Source organism: Misgurnus anguillicaudatus, chromosome 12 (genome assembly GCF_027580225.2).
Source record: "Misgurnus anguillicaudatus chromosome 12, ASM2758022v2, whole genome shotgun sequence".
NCBI lineage: Eukaryota > Metazoa > Chordata > Actinopteri > Cypriniformes > Cobitidae > Misgurnus > Misgurnus anguillicaudatus.
In genome coordinates, this window is record NC_073348.2 from 1,607,692 (window position 1) to 1,635,335 (window position 27,644).

The 27,644-nt window shown below is 37.5% G+C and overlaps 1 protein-coding gene across 2 annotated transcripts; it reads left to right on the forward strand.

Moving 5' to 3' along the window:
- Positions 1-877: 877 nt before the first annotated feature.
- LOC129446097 (uncharacterized) lies at positions 878-27,517 on the forward strand. 2 transcript variants are annotated; one of them, XM_073873758.1, is made up of 2 exons: positions 878-1,636; positions 14,195-17,088. In XM_073873758.1, the coding sequence occupies exons 1-2, from the start codon at positions 1,273-1,275 to the stop codon at positions 15,325-15,327; spliced, it is 1,497 nt and encodes a 498-aa protein (XP_073729859.1). In that variant the 5' UTR covers positions 878-1,272; the 3' UTR covers positions 15,328-17,088. The 2 variants fall into 2 exon arrangements, with proteins under 2 accessions (XP_073729859.1, XP_055063031.2); XM_055207056.2 differs by lacking the exon at positions 14,195-17,088 and adding an exon at positions 24,776-27,517 and having other exon boundaries at positions 887-1,636.
- Positions 27,518-27,644: the final 127 nt, after the last annotated feature.

Sequence of the window (27,644 nt, forward strand, 5' to 3'; positions counted from 1 at the left end):
TGGCCGTTTCTCAATCGGAAGAAACGCAGCCTCCGGAGGTCGCATATGCAGACTGCATACGTCATCAAGATTAAGTTAACTGAGCATTACATTCACAAATCATAAGCATATTACAACAATTTACGATTAACTAAGAATAATAGTCAACTTTATAATTGTTAAAATTCTGAAATAAGACTTGATGACGTATGCAGCCTTATTGAGAAACGACTATAGTCTGATTTAAATTCAGCGTGGTTACTTTTACCTTACCACTGTACAAGACAACACAGAAAGGGGCTGAGTGGGGTGCCAATCCTCTGCTGGTGCGTAATTATCTGATCCAATTCGAGCTTTGGATGCATTAAAGAAAATAAACTTATGCGACTACACCGCATGTGACGCGGCGACCGGAAGTGATGTATTTCAGTGTGTTCCAATCAAAACTGTGTGCAAAGTTAAAATTATTAATTATTGTTTGTTTTACTTTATAAGTAACACTTAAATACTTTAATTACTGGTAAGTAAATTATTAACTATGCATATTTTCGTAGATTAAAGGTTTTCTCCCATGACAGATTTACGATTAAACTACATTTTCATTACGCCACTAGGGGGCGAACTCCCGACAGTTATATCTGTATGTAATGGACAATGGAAAGGCTGTTTAACCTATATATCTATTAAAAAAGAAAACATGTAGTGCAATTTTAGTCATTAGGAGAAGACTGGCTATGAGTAGTTGACATGTAACAATTAATGAAAGTAAACATTTATAAACAAAATATGTTTAGGAGTGTTGATCTCTTACACTTTTACTATTAACATTTGGCTCTAACATGTTAAACTGCAATTGTTTTTAAATATTAATAAAAAAAATATGAGTTTTCAGTAAGGCTTTTAAATTTCAATTTTTTTTTGAAAATGCATGTTTTTAATATGTTTTTTTTCAAATATACTACAACAAAAGTAACAAAAACGACAACAACACACACACATATATGGTAAAAGTAAAAAATATATCAAAAGTAAAAATAGGGGTAAAAGTTTGGCCCGCGTCATATTTACAATTTTAAAATCTGGCCCTCGAAGAAAAGTAGTTGAAGACCCCTGGACTAAACTAACTAGACTAGACTCAAATCACTTCATACTCCAGAACAGGTGGTGGCGGTATGCACCAAAAAGTTTATATGCGACCCACCTATAAATCCATAGAGGAAGAAGGGGAAGAGAGACGAACATCAGCCGCTGTGTGTTTACATCAGTTTTATTTTGTGTTTGTTTTGAGATGAGATGGATGTGATGTGCAGTAAATCAGTAGAAACTGATGAGGGTTTACAGGATGATGAATCTATTGATCAAACCTCCACAGAGTCTCTGGATTTTGTCTGTAATGGTGGAGAACAGCAGCAGATACTGCAGACCAAACTCAAGATGTGTTCAGTCAAACTCATCGACTGCAGAGCACTAATGATGAAGATCAAAACCGAACCTACAGAAATAAGAACCGAACATACAGAAATAAAAACTGAACCTACAGAAATAAAAACTGAACCTACAGAAATGAAAACTGAACCCACAGAAGAGGAAGATCCCACTGATAAAGATGACAGCTGTGATGATTTTGACGACGACGATCATGATTTTATTCCTTCAGGTATGTTTCTTCTGTTGTATAGAACATTTTAATTAAATATATTGGTTTAATTCTCCTCATTATATGATATGTAAATGTGTTTTACTTATTTTAGAAAGATGTATGATTGACAAAAACACTAATAGACATGCAGTGTGGTGCTCACGTGATTAAGTTAGGGGAACGTTAAAGGAACAGTATGTAAGAAAAATATATCAATTAATCATAAAATGGCCCTGCTATGTCACTAGACATCAAATCATGTTCATTTCAAATACTTATATCACTGTCAACAGTGGTCCGGCCAAGATATTATCATTTAAAAAGTGGAGTTGCAGCCCTCAACTGGTGTTTATGTTGTCATGTAGTGTTTTGGTCTGATGCGCCACCCTCCTTCTATCTACCAATCACGAAGTCAGTAATGTTTTGGCATACAGGTTGCCAACTCTGCTCTAATTACCACAGCAGCTGCAGCTACGAACGTGTCGGATAAAAAATCTCTAATGTTATGAATCCGAAATGCGTCGTGAAAGTCTTAAATAAAACAAGGATTTGTATAAGAGATGCCTTTAAAAGATGGACACAGCTGAAAACGGAGAAGAATTTGAATCTGCCCTGATCGCGTAAGTTATGCCTTCTCCATAGTAGAATCTCGCTGCGTGCACAATTATTAAAAAGCAACCTGGATTGAGCGTTATTTTATACAAAGTCTGATGGGATATCAATAATTCTCATATGTAATAGGTTTGTGTGGACAAAAATCGATAATAGAAATAGTCGACAATGAATATCATTGTCGACGTTATCGCCAGACATGTTTTTTTTTCGACCGAGTGAGGCATCTCCATTACAATCTCTGCCGAGAGTCGCACATGCGCATTAGCTTCTCTGCTCAGCGATAACACACAGAAATGGCAGCGTCCAACGTAGCAGCTGCGCGTACCAAAACATCTGAGGTTTGGGAGCATTTTAGCCTGGATACGGCGAATACAAAGATTACCTGCATGGTTTTCAGAGCCGTCTTTGCATTTCACGGCAGCACCTCGGTCATGCATTTAAAGAGAAAGCACGTCGGACAGTTGAGTTTGACTCGCCTCGGTAAGATTTTAAATAACATGGAAGCCAATACGTTTTGTTTTGGATGTACATTGTACATTTTATATGCGTATTTTTGCTTTAAAATAAATAAATAAATAAAGGATTTAACGTTATGCCCGACTGTGCCTGACAAAATTTTAAATTAAATGCATGCAGTCTGAAGAAGAGAGCCACGGACGCCTTTCTGCAAAAGAAGCAGACGTGCACCCCACAACAGGCGAATGCCCTATATATATTGTAATATATATATATATAAATCTGTTTTTTTTTATTTTTCAGAAATCTAGTTTTTTGGTTGTGCATTCAAATTAATATCAATCCAACTGCTGTTGGTTTGTTTTGATTTAAACCTTCAAAACTTTAAAAATACAGCATATATATATTTATATATATATAAATATTAGGGCTGTCAAAATAAACGCGTTAACGCAAATTCATTTTAACGGCACTAATTTTATTAACGCGCGGTTAACGCAACACGCAATTTCTGTTTGACCCACAGCTGGATGAATTGAGAAGCAGCAAGTAACCGGCGCTGTCTAGATCGGAGCTTTTCATAAAAATAAGAACATTAAGCTCTCGTCTAGCGAATCCAATGCTCTAAATGGTCATTAAACATCTAAAATTATCTTTATCTGCACATTTCCTGAGAGGTGTCCCGTCCCAAATCCATATAAAGCAAAGATGCGTCGTCTTTCACTTTTTAGTTTCGTTTTTAAAGCATTCAGAAATGATAGAAAATAGACTGCAGGACTTGCTTGATGTTAAAATAATTATTAAAGGAATAGTCTACTCATTTTCAATATTAAAATATGTTATTACCTTAACTAAGAACTGTTGAATCATCCCTCTATCATCTGTGTGTGTGCACGTAAGCGCTGGAGCGCTCTGCGATGCTACGATAGCATTTAGCTTAGCCCCATTCATTCAATGCTGCCATTTAGAGATAAAGTTAGAAGTGACCAAACACATCAACGTTTTTCCTATTTAAGACGAGTAGTTATACGAGCAAGTTTGGTGGTAGAAAATAAAACGTAGCGCTTTTCTAAGTGGATTTAAAAGAGGAACTATATTTTATGGCGTAATAGCACTTTTGGGAGTACTTCGACTCGCCTGAAAAGTCCGCTCCCCTTCTCACTCTCATAATGGGAGAGGGAGAGTGTTACTGCGTCGAGTCCAAGTACTCACAAAAGTGCTATTACGCCATAAAATATAGTTCCTCTTTTAAATCCGCTTAGAAAAGCGCTATGTTTTATTTTGTACCACCAAACTTGCTCGTATAACTACTCGTCTTAAATAGGAAAAACGTTGATGTGTTTGGTCACTTCTAACTTTATCTCTAAATGGTACCATTGAATGAATGGGGCTAAGCTAAATGCTATCGTAGCGTCGCAGCGCGCTCCAGCGCTTACGTGCACACACACAGATGATAGAGGGATGATTCAACAGTTCTTAGTTAAGGTAATAACATATTTTAATATTGAAAATGAGTAGACTATTCCTTTAAGAGAGATAAAGTTCGGGACCTGATTGATGTTAAAAGATTTATTAAGAGTGACAAGGCTCAAAAGCGATGTCTGACGCAGACGTCTGAAGCGCATGCACACAAACATGCGAGTGCGCGACCCAGATATATATAGACATCTTACACAAAATTTTACAGTTTTAAAAATATCTGTTTTGACAAGAATTCACGCAGCTATGACCTATAATCTGTTATATCTGAAGTGAATGTTTGGTTAACTGTTAAGGAAAAGTATCTTTTCCTTAAATTATGTTAAGTTATGTTAAACCCTTGCATTAGCCTACAGAATCTTAAAGCGGTCTGTCTCAATGTCAAAATTAAACAATGAAAGAAAAACATATATGTAACATATATTGATATTGTTTTTGCTCTGCGTAAACAGGTGTAGTTCTGTCATGCTTTATCAGATTCCAACAATTGTTCCAATGGTTTTGAAGTTTTTTAATAGAGAATGTTAAAATATAAATGACTAATTTTTGAAAATGTAAACAGCCTGTTGTAGACATACATTTTCATATAGCATATATATTGACCAAATCAATGCTGATTAGAGCATTAAAAACTTGAAAAGTGTTACATTTAGGTAAATTTAGAACAGATAAAAATAATTTATTGACAGCCCTAATAAATATATATTTAAATTGCTGAAATACATAACTTTGTTTTGGTAAAATCATAGTAGCTGCAATTATTAAAAATGTAAAACTTGTTTTCATTAAATGTAAAAAATGTTCATTGAACTACCCCCTTCTTTCTTGTTTACTATCATTTTCCACAGAATTAAAGCAATCTCATGCTACATTTTAGAAAAATATTTATATTTCGATTAGTCGACTAATCGTTTCAATAGTCGGTGACTAGTCGACTATTAAAATAGTCGTTAGTTGCAGCCCTAATTGTGAATGCTTGGCATGGAGATTGCCTTGATCGCGTAACTTTATGCCTTCTCCATAGTAGAAGCTCTGCGTGCACAATTATTAAAGCAACACTATGTAGCTTTTTTACCTTTAAATAATGTCTCTAAAATTATTTCAGTGATAGAACAACCTTTAACTGGACAAATTGTACTGTTGCTGCAACCTGAGCAGCCTCCTAGCTGCTACAAGCACACTCTGAAAGTGGTGGTGGAGGGTAGAGCACACAGCCCCGCCCCTCCCCCTGCCTGCAGAAGAGTGTCTGATACCAGGCACTGTTGCGCTTTTCAACCACATGGGGGAGCTGTAAGTCATTTGGAAACTACATAGTGTTGCTTTAAAAAACAACATGGATTGAGGGTTATTTTATACAAAATCCGATGGAATATGAATATTTCTCATATGTAATATGTTTGTGGACACAAACTGCAAATGGATGTTATATTGTGAACGCTTTGCATGGAGATTGGCCTGATCGCGTAACGTTATGCCTTCTCTATAGTAGAATCGCGCTGCGTGCACAACTATTGAAAAACAATATGATTGAGGATTATTTTATACAAAATCCGATGGAATATCAATATTTCTCATATGTAATACGTTTGTGGACCCAAACTGCAAATGGATGTTATATTGTGAACGCTTGGCGTAGAGATTGCCTTGATCGCGTAATGCCTTCTCCATAGTAGAAGCGCGCTGCGTGCACAATTATTAAAAAACAACCTGGATCGAGGGTTATTTTATGTAAAGTCTGATGTCGGATGATCAATATTTCTCATATGTAATACGTTTGTGAACCCAAACTGCAAATGGATGTTATTGTATATTGTGAATGCTTGCTTGGCATGGAGCAGCGCGAGTCTGGATGGACGTGCTGTTTCATAATAAAGGTATGATGTCATTTTATGAATGAACACTTTCCGATATGACCTTGGTGCATTAAATGTATTATTAATTTTGCTAGAGCATTTGTTTTATAAAACAGCACTTCGAAATAACATTTAAACCCTTTGTAATGATATATGGCATGACAAGATTAATACCCTTCTTCATTAATATGATACATTGTCAGCTTAATAGTTTGTAAACAAAGACTCGTCGGGCCCGCCAGCGTGGCACGGTCGGTTTAAAAGAAAAAAACGTAATGTGTAGGACTCGTCACTTGCCATTGGAAGCTTCTTGTAATAACCAGTACGTTCCTGTTGGATCCTGCAACCTTGAGTCAGGGGGGAGGGGAATGAGATACACCGCTCTACAGTAATTTGAAAGTAATTGGAGTACCATTTCTGGCCACCATCCTACATACGGTTCCTTTAAGAGAACATGTGTTTCTGGTTCGGTAAACGTTAGCATAAGATTAGGGGTAAATACATCTATACGTTCCTTTAGATAAAAGTCAGTATTTAATGTGACCTTTCTTGTCTCTAAACACATCTACTGAAGTCTTGAAGTCATTAAAATTAATTTATATTTAAAAGATCCTGCATCTTCCTGTGAAGTGTAAGAGGAGATCACATGAAATACTTGACATTACTGCAGTATACTGCCGTCCAAAGGCAAAGCGCAGTAACTACACACTTGGTCGAAATTGAGTTAAGGCTTGAAATGAGCTTTATGACATCTGATCTGTCTTGTGACAAAGTCTCCTGGTTCTGTCCCGTTTCAGAGAAACGAGGGTGTCAAAATTGCAGTAACTACAAAATTCATGCTAATACCAAGGCAAACCGCAGTAAGTCACGTTACTGCATTCTGTAGGGGTGTGACGAGACACTTAATCCACGAGACGAGACACGAGATTGGGTTCACGAGAACGAGACGAGACGATATTTTTACACTTTTTAAGAAACCCTCGATGATAAAATAAATGAATAAGAAATTGAAATCATGTTATTTTTAAATGTTTTAACTAATCAAGGACTGGCCCTAACAATTATTTTACTAACTAATAATGAAGTTATTTGTTATTTTTGGGTAATAAAAATAGACCCAAGTGAGCAGTAGCCTTTAAAATGACATAATAACGAAGATGCAATAATAATTGGTTCAAATAAAGTATTAAAACCAAGTTACATTAAACAACATTACATTAACAAACACATTACATTTGTGGTCTATAAATAAAAAGCATTATGTATATATTATAACAAATGCCTGCAGGGGGTGATAGTTGACTCGTCTCACGGACGCTGTCTTCACTTTCACTTTAGACGGAGAGAAACGCTTATTTTTAGCCAAACAATGTTTAAATCCATTTGAATATTTAATATACGTCCATTTCTTTACAATAGAAATGAAAATGCAGACATTAAATCATGTAAACTCTGTGATGGTTTAATCTGCTGAGACTTCACATCTGACACTGATCAACAGACAAACACAACACGTCTCACACTTCATACGAGCTCCCAGACGAACATTATTGGAAACCCAAACAAAAAAGCAAATGCAGTAAAAGATAGAATATAATGCATGCACTGTAAGAGGCTAATTACACCAACCACGCTTTAAACGCTTGGAAACGCAAGGCGCGACGCACTACCTTTTTTTAAAAAAGAGCAGTGCGAGTCGACGCAGCTTTTAATAACCACCTAGTCAGCTGTCTTGTCAATCAAATATTGAAGTGTGCGCTCTTTTGCTGTTAACTGTCATATTAGCAGAAACTTTAAAAAGAGGGCGCTTGCTCTGACCTTGTTTGATGGTGAGAGGTGCACAAACACGCAGGTGAGAGTGAGCGAGTGGAGTCCGGTTCTTCAAAGCAACTGTAAACTTCCCTCACCACAACGTGAGGCCCGCATCTCCCCTCATTCGAGTGGACAATGGAAAGACGCGAATGACGTCGGGCGCTTCTCCGCTCTCAGCGCTCCTTCAAAGGCGCGTGCTGCGGCCGCCGGCAAGAACCGCAAGGCGCTCAGCGCGCATAAATAGCGCGCAAACGCTCCATGCCCATAGAATATCATTTAAAAAAGGCGCCTGCAACTGCCATAAACGCTTTTGGTGTAACTGGGCCCTAAAAGGGTCAAACAGAAAGCTGCATCCTCCGGAGGTCGCATATGCAGGCTTCATACGTCATTAAGGTTTATTTCAGATCATTAACTGAGCATTACATTCTCAAGTCGTGAGCATATTACAACAATTTGCGATTAACTAAATTATTAGTAAACTTTATAATTGTTAGTAGTCTCTAATAAGACAGTCTTTATGAAGATAATGCAGTTTAAAAATGCGACCTCCGAAGGATGCAGTTTTTTATTTGAGAAACGGCCAGAATTGCACCTACACAAGAAATCTCGCGAGACACACTTAATCTCGCGATACATATTTAATCTCGCGAGATCTCGTCGCACGAGATCTCGTCACACCCCTAAGATTCTGGCTTTGTTTTCCCGGCTTAGACAACGCAGATACTGCGGTCTGCCTTGGTAGCCTTCTCACGAACGGGATTGTATGGGTCATTCTACAAAAAAAAGGTGGAAATGCTCGTCCCTTGCTTTTGCAGACCCCTTAATTCATTTAATTTTACCCAATAATCCCAAAATGATATTTATTTAATAAATATAGACTGTCCTTAAAATGATGAGAGGTTTTTTTATTTAAATTTTTTTTTTTTTTTTTTTTTTAAATGTCTGGTCCTGAAAATTGCCCTGTCCCTTTGATCACTGTGTACTTATTATTTAAAACCATGTTTTTTGTAAAACAAATCAAATTTACCTTTAACCCTGTATGAATTTACTACAACATTGAAAAATACACTATTAATATGAGTAATATCAAATAAATATTTGTTTATATTTGTCCCCCAAATTTATGTCATTGATGTTACCCTACCCAAAGCACTTTTATTTTGAAACAATGCATCAGCTCTTTGAAGTTTTTCATGGGTCAAGAGGTCAGTGAAAGAAGTGCAGTGGAGGAAGGCACAAGGTTTTTGAGATGTCTTGCCTTATTTGTCTAAAATATCATGATATCTAAGAATTTTGAGAGAAGATTTTTTGGATGTCATTAGTGTTACTCTTTTTTTTTATAGCTGGGAGTGTTAAGATCTTTACATAAAAATACATTATACTGAATAAGTATGTGATTGTTACATCTCTGATGAAATGGCACATGGTTAATGGCAGCCATTTTGTTAAAATATTAGTTTATTTCTGTAAATTGTCATTGGTGTTACCATCATTGGTGTTATCATCATTAGTGTTACTTCTCTATGGAGTACTTCCTAAGCACTATTCCTTTAACTAACCAACATAAAAGCATAAAAACAAAACAAGATAGAAAATTTTATGAAAGCTTATAAGTTTTATCAAGTTTTTTCATTATCTATTATTATATTCTAATTGTGTCATTGGTGTTACATTGTGTCATTGGTGTTAAACCAAGTTTTGGTGTTATGAATGTATTTTCTTGTACTCTGTAGTAATATTTTGTTGTTGATATGGGATGCAAGTCATTGTTGATAATTCAGACTTTGCATCAAAGCCTTTTTGGTTGAATATTTTTGTTTTTGTTGGTTTTAAAGAAAAAAGTCAAACTGAGAATCAAATAATTTCATCCAATACTGGGTAAAGATGAAGAATTTAATTAAACAAATATTAATAATTTATTTTTCTTGCTGTTATCATTCATCTACTTAACCTTTAACTATGTACACAAGCTTCTTTATTAAAATGTATTAAGTTAAAAATAGATTAAGCTCCCCATTTTGCGGATTCATAGATTTGACAAGTTAATTAATGCTATTAAAGAAGTTTTGGATATGTTGAAAGAAGTTCATTTAAGCAAATTTCCATCACCCGAATTCCACCTTTTTTGTAGTAGAATGACCCGTATGTGGTTTGCCGCACACAGAAACAACAAACAAACCATGGCACAATTCCCCGGCCAAATTATGGTTGAGCTTGTGTTAAAACGCAAATATCCAAATACGGGTAAGGAGTATAGCAAAATAATAACTCATAGTTAGGCAAATGACAGCTTTATAATCAGTTAACATTGACTAGCCAGCCACTACCAAATTTTGTCCTACCTGTCTGCTCAATTGAATGCAACATCCTCTGACACAGAGCCGGCGCCAGACCATAACTAACAGGGGGGCACTCGGCTTCCAACGGGGGGCACGCAATAGCAACAATAACTTGCAAAAACAAGACATTAAAAAAACAAATACAGCAAGCACACACTCATACAACTAGTACAGACTGTCAGCTCATTTCCCGTATAAAGTGCAAAAGACCACAAACTATGCGCAAAACTATTGAACTTCGACCACGGCGTGAGCACAAGCTGAGCTCCGCTGCGCTTGCGCTTGGCTCGACGCAACAACAAACAAACCGCCCTCGCGTGGCGTAAGCCATTGAAATGAATGGGTTTCATAGCGCAGCGCACACTGCGTCCTAGCTTTAAAAAAGCCACTTTACCATAATCACGTCGTAATGCTGTTAACGGTCTATAGCCACACTTCACATTTAAGCTTACGTAATTTAAAACAACGCTAACTTACCTTTAAAATAGCTGAAGACGGCGCGTAAGAACATTAAACTTCCTTAAAACAGTGTCCTGTAGATTTGTAAATTCCACCTCGACCTCTGAGTTTGAGCCAGTCTGTGTTTGCATGAAGATGAAGCAGGCGGTGCTGGTTCGTTCTAAATGTTCTAATATCCATATTTTACACGATCCGTAAAATGCCGCGAAAAAACACGTTGCTAGTATCAAGTCACAAATATGCTAAAGATGTAAGACGGGTGAGACGCCGCAATACATCCAATCAGAGAAACTGGTCTATTTTAATTAAAGAAAACATATATCAACTATATTTTCCTCATTTGATTACATTACAAGTCATGAAACATTCAATGTTTAATTTATTTTAATTATTCTTGATATATATTAAAGTAATAAAAAACTTTGTAGGGGGGGCACAACAACCTGTTCGGGGGGGCACTGCACGCGAATGCCCCCCTTGACGCCGGCCCTGCTCTGACAATAATGATATAATCCGATTCAGTCGCATTGGTGTTTGTTGATTCAACATCTCCACTTTTTAGACAGCTAATTCAGTTTTATTGACAGGGGTTTCTCCTTCAAAAATAAGCTGGGTCTGGTAAAGTTATATTGTTAGGCAAAGTTAGCAGGGCCCAGTCAGCAAGTGACATCCTGACGAGCGCAGCCGGGTCGGCGTTGTGTTTTGTCTCTTCCCTCTATGTGTTTCTTATAGCATTTTTATCACATTACATTTATAATTTATTTAGAAAGATTAAAGATCTGAATGGGTTATACTAAAAAAATCAATAATAAAATGTATTCTTTAATACCATTTATTAAATATTTAATATTTTTTTCGTTTTTGTTTTTCGTTTTACCTTATCTTATCCTATGTCGTTTTCCTTTTTGTCCATACTATGTGTTCTAAAATGATTATGTTTACATACTTAAAAATATAAATTTAGCATAAATAAAAGCTTATCCAGGGCTCAACCTAAATATTTTTTTCAACTGGCCCAGTCGGGCCAGTGGTTCAGGTTTTCACTTGCCCTGCCAAAATTTTCACTGGCCCCAATAAAAAAATGTCAGTGTCACAATTATAAATAATAATTTAAAAGTCAAATATAAATGTATACTACAGACATGTTCCAACGAAAAAAGCTCCCAACTTTTCTGCTTTACCTGTAAACTGTTGACTGCAAATTGTGCAAAATTTTGCATTGTTTCTTTCGTCGTGTTTTATCCAAGTAAATGTCTGCTTCCAAGATGTTAAATAATATACATTGATGAAAATATATTTTAGTGACTGAGGGTGAAGCACTGGCCTGATCGGGCAAGTGACAATACTGTTTACTGGCCCGAACGTCTCTCACGCTTTCCCCGGGCCACCGGACAGGCCTATATGTTGAGCCCTGTTATCTTAGTTCTCAAAATAGTATTCAATATTTATATTCTTAGGATTAGTAAAGAAGATTTTTTGTATATTAAGTACAAAATTAGTGTGTGGAAATAAAGCACTTTGAGTTTCACGAAGTGTACTTTTTTCATCTGGTCAGTTTTGAAATAAGCTGTCAGCTGTTTAATTTATGTCCTGTCATATTAGGTCAAGAATAATGATCTGCTTTTCAGTTGTCAGAGTCAGTCTTGCCAATCAGTTTTTTTTATTTTACAGATAGCTTACAGGCTAGCTAAGGATACATAATGATCTATTTTAATTATAGCTTTAAAGGTGTAGATAGCATAAATAGGAACATTTACATGTATGAGAATAGCTTAGAAATTAAGCTAAGGGAGAAAAAGCATATAAATTAACCTCTAATTCTAGGAAATTATGTATGGCCATATTAAAGGTATAATTCAATAATTTACTCTCCCTCAAGGTTACTGACATTTGGGTTACTGTCACTCTTCAAAATAACTTTCTTTGTGTTCAGCAGAACAAGGAAATTCATTCAGGTTTGGAACAACTTGAGGGGGAGGAAATCATGACAGAATTTTTTATTTATTTATTGTGAGCGATACCTTTAACATATGTGACCAGTCACGGAAAGTAGGGACACAAGTCGGATCTTGGGCATTTTGAGTTATTCACAGATTATGAAAGTGCAGTTTCTAAGATTTCCAACGATGTGTAACACATGGAAATCTGATAAGATTTGGAGAAGTTGTGGCCATTTGAATATAACACATTCAAGAAAGAGAATGCCGAGAAAATTGAGAAATAAAAGTGAACACTTTCCCTGCCTGGAGAGACAATAGGGCTCATTTACATCTCATTTAGCTAAGCCATACCCCCCCTGTAAAGCCGTTTTGAGATATAGATGTTCTAGCATCATATGTAGTATTTTGTGACAGAAGTCTGGATAGTCTCGCTTAGCCAGACCTTCAATTCCTCCATCAGCCAATGACTTCATGGAAAATATTGATAGACAAAACATGTAGCCAATTATATAACGAATTCAATGATCTCTGTGACTTTTTGTGTGTGTGTTTGACTTCATGCTGCGCTGCAAGAACTGAAAGACAGATGACATCAAAGTACAGCGAGATCGAGTCGAAATTAAACTACTTCCTAAGATTTCTTGAAGAGCTCTCGCGGTACTTTGACGTCATCCGAATGCGGCGCCACATAAAGTCAGTGACGTGTCTGACGTACGACGCTGCTGACTGTTATCTGTTCTGCCCCTCAGCTTCTTTTATTTTTCTTTTGTTTTGTGCGCCCGAGCTTCATTTACAGTCTGGGGAGACGCACGCTATACATTTGTAAAAAAAACTTAGCAAACATGTCTGAGGAACAGTTCGGCCGCGTCACTACAGTCACGTGACTGCACGCGGCTCACAACAGAGCTGGAAGAGAAGACAATGCTGAATAAAGTCGTAATTCTTGCTATTTTTGGACCAAAATGTATTTTTGATGCTTCAACAGATTTTAACAGACCCACTGATGTCACATGGACTACTTTGATGATGTTTTTATTACCTTGCTGGACATGGAAACCGTACATAGATTTTCAATGAAGGGGACAGAAAGCTCTCGGACTAAATCTAACGTTAAAACATCCTAAACTGTGTTCTGAAGATGAACGGAGGTCTTTTGAGTTTAGAACGACATAAGGGTGAGTCATTAATTACATTAGTTTCATTTTGGGGTGAACTATCCTTATTTAGTAGTCATGCTGTTCCCTTTGGGGGCGGGGGCGAAAACACAAGCCGCTTATCCAGTAAATACACACAGGCAATGACACCCCCCCCCCCCCCCCCGCGCTGCACGCTAGAATTTCCGGAAAAACAAGCCGATTTCAACCGCAAAGTTTACTCTTTTAAATGTACAAAAACTGCTATCTCAAACATGAAGAGGCTTCTTCGTGATCTCAACTAACAGATTCTGCAATAAATTAAAAATCACACATTTTTCTCATTATTAAAATTAATAATTAAAATTTCTCATTATCTCGAAACTTGTGCTGCCGACTTGTGTCACTGGTTTCCGTGTCGGGTCACATATTCAAATAAATAAACTAAATAAATAGGTTACTTGATGAGACTACTTATTATTTATTGCAGGACATTATGGGGAAACTATTTCAAAGAATCCTAGAGCAGAAGCAGATAGTGAAGAGGAGAGGATGAGAAAACTACATCTGGAGGAGTTGGTTGCCTTAGTGGATGCAGATACAGGCAGTAACACTGAGGAGGTAGAAACTAATAATAATATATTAATATGTCATCAAGAATCTGTAACACAATGGAACAACCAGGATGAGGGCAGGGTGATGAGGGCTGATGTCAGTAATGAGGAAGATGGTGAGGAGTATGATGTGAGGGATGCTACCTATGTACCAGAGGATGAGGGTGATAATGATGAAGATGATGATGTCAATAGCAGCAACATTGTTTTTCAAGAGCAGTCTGGAGCTAGTGAACAAAGTAAGATTCCACAGATGGGGAAGCCTTGTGGTCCAAAGTGTAAGAAGAAATGCACTACAAAAATAACAGAGGATCAGAGGAGACAGTTATTTAGGGCATATTGGAATATGTCCTATAGTGAGAAAAAGAGCTTTATTTTCCACATGGTTTCACAGTGCCAGACCATGCGCCACACCACAGCTGTTCCTAGCAGACGAACCAGGACACTCAGGTACTATCTGAATGATGACCTTGGCCAGCAACAGGAAGTCTGTAAAACAACATTTTTAACAACTTTGGGCTATCATCCAAAAAATGATAGACTCATTGTCACTGTCTTTGGAAATACAGTCTCCTCAAGTCTAGCACCACCACAAGAACGCAGAGGAAGACACACTCCCATCAATAAAATTGACATGGCTTCAATATTTGAACACATTGAATCATTTAATCCCACTTCCAGCCATTACAGACCTGAGCATGCTCCACATAGGAGGTACCTGCCAAGTGATGTCAGCATTCAGTCCATGTTCCAAGATTACAAGGAAAACAATGCTTTCAAATGTTCCTATGAAACATATAGGAAGGCCGTAAAGGAGAGGAACATTAGCTTCACTAAGTTGGGTGAAGAGGAGTGTGAAAGTTGCTTGAGGCAAGATGTCCACATAAAAGCAGAGCACCAGAATGAAACTGCCATTCAGGAATGTCACTCCTGTCAAAAGTGGGAGGAGCACAAGAGGAGAGCAGAGAGTGGAAGGCATCAGGTTGGATGCAGAAAGGGAAGAGTTTAATGACCTCTCAATCCGCAGGGTTGACCTCCAGAAAGTCATCATGCTGCCCCGAATGCCTGGGGTAAAGACTGCAGTCTTGACCAGACGCATCTCAGCCTTTCATGAAACCTTCGCCAGTGTGGGGGAAAAGTCATCTTCCAAGAAGAATAGCATTTCAGTAATATGGCATGAAGGCATTGGTGGAAGGAAGACAGAGGAGGTGGCGTCTGCTTTTGTCACAGCACTAAATAAGGAGCGGGATGTAAAACATGCCATTTTCTGGGTTGACAATTGCACTGCACAGAACAAAAACTGGTGTCTCCTTACAACTTTAGTCAGTGTGGTGAATAACCCAATGTCCCACTTGAGGATATTCTTTTAAAGTACTATGAACCAGGGCACACCTTCATGAGTGCAGACAGTTTCCACCATGGGGTGGAGAAAGAGATGAGAAAGCGGCCTGGAGGTGCTGTCCTGGATTTTGAAGATTTTAAGAACGTCATTGCCTCCTCCAACTCTGGAAAAGTCAATGTGGTGGAGCTTAAGAGTTCAAACATCCTGGCATGGAGGGCTGGCCACTCACAGGTTAAGTTAAAAAAGGCTCCAAATTTGTCTGGAATGGCTGTTATTCGACTGAGGATTCAGCTGTTTTTTAAACACTCACATAATGAAGAGGAGTTTACAAAGTTGGACTTTCTCATGAAGAGAGAATAAGAGTATTTTTTGTCACTTACAGATTTATTATGGTGTACAACTAGCAATAAAATGTAAATTCAGGTTGACACTAGACGACACTGAAGTATCCAAAAGAACTGAGACCTGGTAATAAGGGGATAAAGAGGGAGAAGAAGTTGGATATAATTTCCAAACTCTGCCATATGATGCCCTTCAACCGCCGTCCGTTTTGGGAGAACCTGGCTGAGGAGAAATGAAAATTTTTGAGACTGAACACACACACACACACACACACTTTAATGCAGTGTTCTTCATTGCGCGGTTCGCGAGCCGCATGCGGCTCGGCAAGCTTAAATTTGTGGCAGTAAATAATACAGTGATATGATTCTGTCTTTTCTGCTCCGGACGCTAACTTTGTTAGAAAACCATACCTATTAGATCAAGATGCACGTTGCACAATCGCATGCAGGGCTTGCACAAAGCGATCGTCATATGACATCAAAGTACCGTGAGATAAGACTGCTTGTTATGCTTTCGAATTGCTCTCGCGGCACAGTAATGGTCACTCGCCAACCGTTCTGTGCAGCGCCGCATGAAATTACGAGAAAGGTGGCCCCCTGGTGGTTTGGGGGGCACTGCATGGGCATATTATAAGAATGCGTGCATTTAAAATCCTGTTTTGGTCATTAAGAAAAATCATATTGTTTCAGTTCAAATTTGACTGGTAAATGATAAAGAATGATTTGCCCTTGTATTTATTGCATTGCAACAGATTGATAAGCAGACATGCTATTTATGACTGGATGTAACTTTTGATACTTTGCGGTAAAGGCGGCTCTTCTATTGACCCTGGCCTATCAGTGTGGCTCTCATAAAAAAATAGTGAAGACCGCTGCCTTAATGTATCTTAATTACCCACTTGTTGTTCTATTGTTTTTGTTGAGATGAAATGTGGTCTACCCAAATCCACTGTTAGTTTTAGAAGAACGTGAATTAAATTAATTGTACAAACATGTTCTTCTGTTTTTAAATTGTGTCAATTTTTAACTACTGTTTTAAAGCAAAATGTATCTAATGTAAGTTTTTTAAATAAATTAGTAAAATACTTTTTGTGTTAAAAGGAGCATTTTTCGCATTCACAACATGCAAACATCAATAAAACAAAAAAGAAAAAAACATCAATAAAACTAAAAAAAACAAAACAATCAAAATGTATTAAGAAGCATGAAAAAAGTTGGATAAACACATCTAGTTCGTAGATACTGTACTTTGCTTTTGCAATAGTGTTTTAGTTGTTTACGGTCATCCAAAGGCAGAGTGCAGTATCTGCATTTTAGGGGTCAAAGATCACATCATGATGGTCATGGTTTTATCTATAAAAAATGTCTTCCTTAAAAGGCATTACATGAATGCATAACCAGTAATCTACTCACAACATGTTTGACTGGCTGGTGTAAAAACTTTAAAGCCATTCTTTTCAGTTTCAATGTTTGTGTAGTTACTGCACTAAGCCTTTGGAGGGCAGTATAGCATACAAAATTGCTGTATTTTCTGGTTGTAGTCTAATAAAAACGGCTAAGAAACAGTGGCGCCACAGGATGCAAATTTTGCTAACTGTTCTACATGTGACTTTAAGAGACAATGAAATCCAGTGCTGTAGTTTAGGTGTTTAAAGTGAGTATACTGTGGTTTTTCCCTTTCACCCTTACACTCACTCGTCCCAGAGCGACACCTCATAAGCAGCAATAAATTTACAAATACATATATAGTATGTAAGTTCATGTAATTTAAATTTATCATCATGTCAGTTAAGTTTATTATAGGCAAGAAAAGACTATAACACCTAATGGCATTTACAGCTGGGTAGACTGGACTGATTTTTAGACTGGTTTAGTGTTGACCAGCATCTAACTAAGGTCCCAAGTTTACTCGGATGTTTTTAAACTGTTTACAATCTTCACACCATGACTAACACATGCATGAAAGGAGAAAATGTTTCAATAGACCCTTTCAATAGATATTTATCTGACAACTATTGATAGCTAACATTACAGTAATTTAATGGGGTAAATGTTTTTAATTAAAAAGATGAACATGAATTAACGCTAATTTGCATAGTTGTTGATATAAAAAGCTGCATTTTTCCATATAAAAATGTTCTTAGAATGAAAAACAAAATATTTTAGGCTGGTATTAATAATTATTACAAGGCCATCTTGTTGTAGCTATTAGAGACCAAAACCAATTGGAGAAGATGATCATTAATTTACTGGTCTGATACGATAATGAATCACAAGTTTTAACGTAGATATAAAAATAAACACTTTTCAGAAGGGAAGTTTAACACTGTACAACACAAGCAAACATGCTGAAAGAGGAACGAGTTAAAGGCAGATAAAGTTTATGGATTATATAAAAAACAGCAGGACATCAATATTTTAATGTATTTGGATCCTCACCTCCAGATGAAGTAACCTGAATGTTACCAAAATGCTGTTTAGTCACATGTGCTCTCCAGATATTGTTATGTTCCGTACTAGCTCTGCTCCACTCATTCACTTTTCCACTATCGGGCCTGAGCGAGCCAGGGCTTCAAATGGGCCTCACGGAGCCAATGGCCTCCGACCTCCAGCTGCGTTGCCAAAATCAAGACGTGTTTGCATTGTCAGGCCAATAGCGCTTCAGAAAACCCCGGCCTTAATATGCCTACCTGGATCTAACGTCACACAACTCCACCTGTTTTACCGTGAGGAAGTCACTTTAATCTGACAGGAGACGGGTCACGGGAGTTAGATTGAATCATCATACAACAAACATAATGAAAATAACTGAGGCGGCCGTTTGAAAAGCCAAGATGAGAAGATAGAGATGTTTGCTCCATCTGTGGTGTTACTTTTGAAGTTTATGTTGGCTGCACATGAGCGATCTCATGACAAGACAATATCAGATCAATAAGCAGTAAAGTTTACTAAGTAATTACAAATAAAGCGTTCATCTACCTAATGTGCCATTAAACTATATACACAATATTTTAAAGAATAATTAATAATCTTATTTTAAAATACAGGTATGCATGCGTGTCTGTAAATATGTAACGTTAGGTTTGTAATTATAGTAATGGCGACATACTTGACAACATTATAAGAGGTGTGATATCTTTATCCATAAAAATGTAAATAATGAAACTCCGGAATGGTAATGTTAATTAATAAAGATAATAAATTGTTATAATTATTTCTTCATTTCTTTGGGTTTATTATAGGCAGCCAGTTATAGGCCAATGTTACTTTAGTAGGATTTGTATATTTTATTTGATTTGTTAAAATTAAATTAATAAATTACATGTTCTGTAATAATTTTACATTTAAAGCAAAATATTAAACATTACAAACATGTGCATCCAGAGCAAGTGATCTTCTGCAACGGCCAAATGTATGAAACAGACACTCCCATCTCTAGAATAGCCTGAGCATTTTAATCCCGTCCGAATCGGTACATAAAATCACAGACGTCCTTGGGGACACGTTGAAACTCAAACGCAAGTGAGCCCAAACATGATTTTAAGATTTCTAGAGGAAATAAATTTTAAACATCTTTTTTAATCTTCCTTTGATTTAATTATACTTTATTCTCGCCATGAATATAGCCTTAGAAGCTGGTATGGCGTTAAAAAAAAGAAAGAACGAAAAAAGAAACTCAAACGTCGTTTTGAAACCTAATCCTGTCCGCATAGTGCTTTATACAGCATTTTTTTCATCTTAGTTCATGGTACCTTTAGCATTTACTAACACAAAAGTAATATCCATTAACATTAATTACTGTACCATGAATTAACATGAACAACTGTATTGACATTAACATTAACAAATGTAACGTGGGCTTAGTGACGTTAAAAGTGTGAATATGTCTTTCCATTTCATGGTTTTGTACGGATGAGAGGGATGCAGACCTGTAAGAGAGTTATAAACAGCTGTTAGCATAAATCGTTCACAGAAATACCCTTAACATTTGTTCAATCTATTTTTCAATTTAAAAACAAAGATGAAGTACCAACCACTCACCCAACAGTGGCAACAGTTGGGATAGCGGGCATGGAACTTGCCACTGGAGGTAGGCTACCAAGGATTCTCTGGGCAGTCCCTTTGGAGCTCCCTGTCAGACTTGGAATACAAGGTCCCAGCAGGAGACGGCTTGTGGCAAACATCACAAAAAAGCAGAGACGGCATAGAGATGGCTCTGGCCATGTTACATTATTGGGCTACTCCCTTGAAAGATTACATCCAGGAGTTCTGATCTTTGAAGGGATTAGGGCATAGGGATAATCATTTTCGATTGGGATTCACAGACTGATTCAAGAGCTAGTGAATTTATTTAGTGTGTGTGTGTGTCACCATCCACTCTGGTGGCAGCTTTTTCCAGTCACAGATACACTATGTTGCCAAAAGAATTGAATTGAATTCAGGTGTTCCAATCCTTTCCATGGCCTCACCTAAGCTTGCAGACAACTTTTACAAACATTTGTTAAAGAATGGGTAATTCTTAGGAGCTCAGTGAATTCAAGTGTGGTACAGTGATACAGTGGGGCAAAAAAGTATTTAGTCAGCCGCTAGAATTTGGGTACTCGAACTTGGACTCGGACTTGAGTCCGGACTCGAGTCCAAATTTGAATGAACTCGGACTTGTCACGCACTCGGGTGAATTTGTACTCAGACTTGACACGGACTTGGACATTTTGGACTCGGAAAATATCCCGAGTACAGTCGAGTCCGCGTCATGTGTAACAATAAAACCAGCATAAACTTGAGATGAGAAATTAATTAATGTCTCACTGTCTCATACACACAGCAAACTTTCGGGGGTGACAACCGCATTTAAATGCGGGAGTGAATCCCCTAAATGTTCGTTTCATGTCTGTACGGAACAAGACTCACTCCCAAAAATGTGATGATTGACACAGAAATAACCGTAGCAACGTCTCACGTGCTTATCACTCACAGCTTTGATCAAAATAATCTAACAGCATTGTGTTTTGCAATAAACCTGCGTCTTGGCGTTGTGTATTACGCTTCTTTTGTGAGGCTGCTTCACAGCGCGCGGTCTTGCAGTGTTGCCAGGTCCTCGGCTTTTTTGTACGTAAGTATCATTTTGGCGCTTAATCGTTTATGGCTTTTGGCTCATGAAGCGATCAAGTTTTTGGTGTTAATAAAGTGTGAAGGTGCCGGTCCCAATATTTTGATCTTTGAAGTAAAGCATTTAGATTTATTTTGGTTTATTATTGGATTTTTCTTGTTCGCTGTTTTTTAGTGCAAGATCAGGCAACACTTCAGCAAACCTCGTGCCTGTCATTTTCTGAACCGCACATACAGAAGACTTTTTCCCCTTCTAAGAATTAATTTTTTCAGAAGAGAGATCTGTTTATGATGTACGTTTAAACACTTGATTAACTACTAGATAGTCCTGTTATTTTACTGCAACACACTGGCAGGCAGCAGCCAGTCGCATCATACGTGCAGACAAACACGCAAATCACACACAATGCCTGGCTACCACGATGTCCTTAAAGTCAGCAATAATTTGTTTTACTTACGAAAATCATAGAGAATTTATTTGCAAGACATCTGGTAAAAAGAAGATACCTCTATATCCCTTTCTTTTCTTTGAAATCATTTTTGATAGGAAACTAGTTGACATAAAATAAAAATGTGCAATGATAATATGCAATTGAGGTATTTTTATTACATTTTTATATTCCCATTGGTTTAATGGGTTGAAAGGTTAAAGTATTAATAGAAAGTAACAATTTACAATACAAATTTTGTATCTTTTTTCAATTGAATTACTTTCTGGACTCGGGCGGACTCGACTTGGACTCGGCCTTTAAGAACTCGGACTTAAGTCCAACTCGGACCCTTTTGGACTCGGACTTGGACTTGATGTTTAATGACTTGGTCTTGACTCGTACTCGACAAAGGTGGACTCGGACCCAGCTCTATCAGCCACCGGTGGTGCAGGTTCTCCCACTTGGGAAGATGGGAGAGGCCTGTGGTTTTCGTCATGGGTACGCTTCAACTATGAGGTACAAAATGAGAAAAATCCAGAAAATCACATTGTCTGATTTTTAAAAAATAATTTATTTCCAAATTACGGCGAAAAATAAGCATTTGGTCAACAACAAAAGTTCATGTCAATACTTTGTTATATACTCTTTGTTGGTAATGACAGAGATCAAACGTTTTCTGTAAGTCTCCACAAGGTTTTTACACTCTGTTGCTGGTAGTTTGGCCCATTCCTCCATGCCTATCTCCTCTAGAATAGTGATGTTTTGGGGCTGTCGCTGGGCAACAAGGATTTTCAACTCCCTCCAAAGATTTTCTATGGGGTTGAGATCTGGAGACTGGCTAGGCCACTTCAGGACCTTGAAATGCTTCTTACGAAGCCACTCCTTCGTTGCTCGGGCGGTATGTTTGGGATCATTGTCATGCTGTAAGACCCAGCCACGTTTCATCTTCAATGCCTTTGCTGATGAAAGGAGGTTTTCAGTCAAAATCTCAGGATACATGGCCCCATTCATTCTTTCCTTTACACGGATCAGTCGTCCACGGATCAGTCGTCCTGGTCCCTTGGCAGAAAAACAGCCCCAAAGCATGATGTTTCCACCCCCATTCTTCACAGTAGGTATGGTGTTCTTTGAATGCAACTCAGCATCTTTCTCCTCGAACACGAGAAGTTGAGTTTCTACCAAAAAGTTTAATCTGACCATACAACATTCTCCCAATCCTCTTCTGGATCATCCAAATGCTCTCTAGCAAACTTCAGACGGGTCCGGACACGTTTGGCACTGCAGGATTTGAGTCCCTCGGGGGCGTGGTGTGTTACTGATGGTAGCCTTTGTTACTTTGGTCCCAGCTCTCTGCAGTTCATTCACTAGGTCCCCCTGTGTGGTTCTGGGATTTTTGCTCATCATTCTTGTGATCATTTTTACCCCACAGGGTGAGATCTTGCTTGGAGCCCCAGATCAAGGGAGATTATCAGTGGTCTTGTATGTCTTCCATTTTCTAATAATTGCTCCCACAGTTGATTTCTTCACACCAAGCTGCTTACCTATTGCAAATTCAGTCTTCCCAGCCTGGTGCAGGTCTACAATTTTGTTTCTGGTGTCCTTTGACAGCTCTTTGATCTTGGCCATAGTTGAGTTTGGAGTCTGACTGTTTGAGGTGGTGGACAGGGGTCTTTTATTCTGCTAACAAGTTCAAACAGGTGCCATTAATACAGGTAACAAGTGGAGGACAGATGATCCTCTTACAGGTCTGTGAGAGCCAGAAATCTTGCTTTTTTGTTATTGACCAAATACTTATTTTCTACCATAAGTTGCAAATAAATTCTTAAAAAATCAGACAATGTGATTTTCTGGATTTCTTTTCTTATTTTGTCTCTCATAGTTGAAGTGTACCTATGATGAATACTACAGGCCTCTCTCATCTTTTAAGTGGGAGAACTTGCACAATTGGTGGCTGACTAAATACCTTTTTGCCCCACCGTAGGTTGCCACCTGTGCAATAAGTCCCTTTGTTAAAAATGTCCTCACTACTGAATATTCCACGGTCAACTGATAGTAATATTATAACAAATTGGAAGCAATTTGAAACAACAGCATGCTAAAGTGCGCAGAAGTCAGCACTTTCTGCAGTGTCAATAACAACAGACCTCCAAGCTTCATGTGGCCTTCAGAATAACTCAAGAACAGTGTGTAGAGAGCTTCATGGAATGAGTTTCCATAGCTGAGCAGCTGCATCTAAGCCTTTCATCACCAAGTTCAATGCCGATGTCCAATGCAGTGGTGTAAAGCACGCCCTCAACTGGACTCTACAACAGTGGCAATGTGTTCTCTGGAGCTACAAATCTCACTTCTCTGTCTGGCAATCCAAGTCCTGACCTGAACCCAATAGAAAATCTTTGGGATGAATTAGAGCAGAGACTACATGCGAGTCCTTCTCGTCCAATATCAGTGTTTGACTTTACAAATGTGCTTTTTGAAGAATAGTCAAAAATCCCCATAAACACACTCCCAAATCTTGTAGGAAGTCTTCCAAGAAGAGTTGAAGCTGTTGTAGCTGCAAAGGCTGGACCAACACCATATTAAACTCTATGGATTAAGAATGGGATGTCATTCAAGTTCATATGCATATAAAGGCAATGTAGTGTATGTGAGTGCAAGGCTCAAATGTTAAAAGAAGCCTCCCTCACTAATTCTAAAATTACCAGTAGTTGGCTGGGAAGAGGTCTTGGCCAATCAGATTTGAGATCAGAAAAAACGCTATATAAATGCTAATAAACTGGAAGCCTGTGACCATACTGTGCTTTCAGAATGACTTTTGAATTGATCCTCTTTTATAAAATCAAAGATGTGGATTATGCATGGTCAGAGAAAAATGCTGACATTCTGGATTCGGACGGCAATAAAATCATTGACTACTCTCTGTAAATGTTTAAAATATTTCACGTCCCCATGAGAAACAATTACCGTCTGAATAGAACTTAACTCTTTCCCCGCCAGCGTTTTTAAAAAAAAGTTGCCAACCAGTGCCAGCGGTTTTTATGATTTTCACAAAAGTTTAATGCCTTCCAGAAATTTTTATTCTTAAAATATATAAACATATAAAATATTGCATGAAAGAACAGACCCTCTGCTTTCAAATGTTTCATAAGAAGAGTGGTATTACAGATTGCCCGTTATTGGCATCGAAAGAGTAAAGGGTGAAAAGAGAATTTAATTTTTTTATTATGTTTTTTTCAGATGAGAAGAGTGAATCATGTTCTGATGGAGAAACATCCTCAACTTTAGAGGAGCGACTGACAACACAAACTCTTTCCTGCATCACCTGTGGAAAGACATTCAGCTCACAGAGACATTTAGAGAGACATGAGAGAAAACACGCAGAACAGAAACTTTTCACCAGATCTGAGATCAGCTTTACTACCTTACAAGAGAAGAAACTTCATTCAGAAGAGCACACTGAGAAGAAGAAGAAACTTCATTCAGAAGATCACACAGAGAAGAAGAAGAAACTTCATTCAGAAGAGCACACTGTGAAGAAGAAGAAACTTCATTCAGAAGATCACACAGAGAAGAAGAAGAAACTTCATTCAGAAGAGCACACTGTGAAGAAGAAGAAACAACTTTGTTCAGAAGAGCACACAGATAAGAAGTCGTCAACATTCTTATCTAATCTAAAACACCACATGAGGGAACACAGGGATAAAAAGTCTTTCTACTGCAGCACCAAGCCCAGTCTTGTTGTTCATCAGAGAGTTCACACTGGAGAGAAACCTCATCACTGTAGTGTTTGTGGTAAGAGTTTTAATCAACATGCCAATTTAGTGACACACCAGAGAACTCATACTGGAGAGAAACCTTACCACTGTAGTGTTTGTGGGAAGAGTTTTAGTCAACATGGCAGTTTAGTGTCACACCAGAGAACTCATACAGGTGAAAAACCTTACAAATGCTCTCAATGTGAGAAGACTTTTGCTCGGTCAGGTCACTTAAAATCCCATCAGAGAGTTCACACTGGAGAGAAACCTTACATCTGCTCTCAATGTGGTAAGAGATTCTCTGAAACATCTCGTTTGAGACTTCATCAGAGAGTTCACACTGGAGAGAAACCTCATTACTGTAGTGTTTGTGGGAAGAGTTTTGATCAACATTACAATTTAGTGATACACCAGAGAACTCATACAGGTGAAAGACCTTACAAATGCTCTCAGTGTGAGAAGACTTTTGCTAAGTCTGGTCACTTCAAAATCCATGAGAGAAGTCACACTGGAGTAAAACCTTACGTCTGCTCTCACTGTGGAAAGAGCTTCAATACTTCAAGTTCTTTTAGAGTTCATGAGAGAACTCACACTGGAGTGAAACCTTACGTCTGCTCTCAATGTGGTAAGAGCTTCTCTACTTCAAGTTATTTTAGAGTCCACGAGAGAGTTCACACTGGAGAGAAACCTCATCACTGCTTGATCTGTGGGAAGAGATTCACTACTTCAACTCATTTGGTAGTTCATCAGAGAGTTCACGCTGCAGAAAATCCTCATCACTGTAGTGTTTGTGGGAAGAGTTTCGGTCAACATGGACATTTGGTGAAACACCAGAAAACTCATACAGGTTAAAGACTTTACATAAGACTTGTACTGGGTCAGGTCACTTAAAAGCAGTGTTACTTTTAACTAGGGATTGGCACGAATATTCACATTTTTGAATATTCGATCTGCAATAATAATTCGAATTTAATAAATGCTATTTGAATGTTTGTTTTTAATGTGCCACCGAAGGGTTACAACTTATTTGATGCTTTTTTAATTCATCTATACTGTCTTTTACAGACTTTAATGTAAAATATACATGTACATTTATTTATATGTATTTCTGATTGTTTGGCAATTCAGAATGCAGACGAATTTAAGTATTTAGTTTTAACTCCGGGTTGTCCGTTTTGTCCACCGGCTCACGTGTTATTTAGGCTGCGTTTACATTTTGCATTAACATACGATCTCGGTGATCCGTTCACGCTGATCCGATCATCCGTATATCAGGACACGGCGCGTTTACATTTGTCCACATCAAAGTGGCTTCTTGTGTTAAAATGTGTTAAATGAGACAGAAACAGCCGATTGACCAGAAAGAAGCGCAACATTCACGTTGATTTGTCGCCATGGAAACTCCAACATTATAAAGACGATCCTGAATTCTGCCATTAACTCATTCACCGCCAGCCTTCTTGAGAAAAGTTGCCCACCTGCATTTTTGTGATTTTAACAAAATTTTCACAAAATTCCTTGCAGGAAAAGTTATTTTCTATAAATATATAAACATACAAATTATATCAAATTAAAGAACACACCCTCTGCTTTCAAACAAACAATAAACAAACAAACAAAATGGGGAAAAAACGTTTCATTATATATTTACTTTTTCTACTTAATTTACCACTGAAATATGGATATTTCTCTTCAAAAATACAACATTTTGACCAAAAAGCTTAAAAAATTGCGTTTTTGTAAAGAAATTTATTTTAGAGATCAGACTCAGAATGACTATCAAACATAAATGCAGTTAAAATAAATCATAATCTCTTTTTAACTTCCGTTTTTGATAAATTCGTTTTGGCGCCATCTGGTGGATAAAAGCGGTATTACACTTTCACTTTGAAATTCGTCCAGAAAGGCACGTTTATTAGTTAAATATGAACTTATAAATGACGAGATAACTCGTCAATGGCGGTGAATGAGTTAAATATTAAATCTCACTATGAATAGTTGTAACATATAACATATGCCTGAATAACGTAAATACAGTCAGCAGTGTTAAAATGCTTTTGTATATCGATTTTAGTGGTGGGCGATACTGCAAAATTTGGTATCGATCCGATACTAAAAATACATATAGGGTCAGTATTGCCGATTCCGATACCAATCCGATAATTTTACTTAAAAAAATACTTTTGTGTAGGGGAGAGCAGTATGTCATTATTTCTGAGATAAATGAATGATAAATTCTTTAGGCTTTTTTATTAACTGTTGAAGTCCACAAAATTATTAGTTATTAGGAACTGTAGAATTAATTTGTTACAACCTTTTTTTAAAAAAAAAAAGAATAACAAAATTCTCTC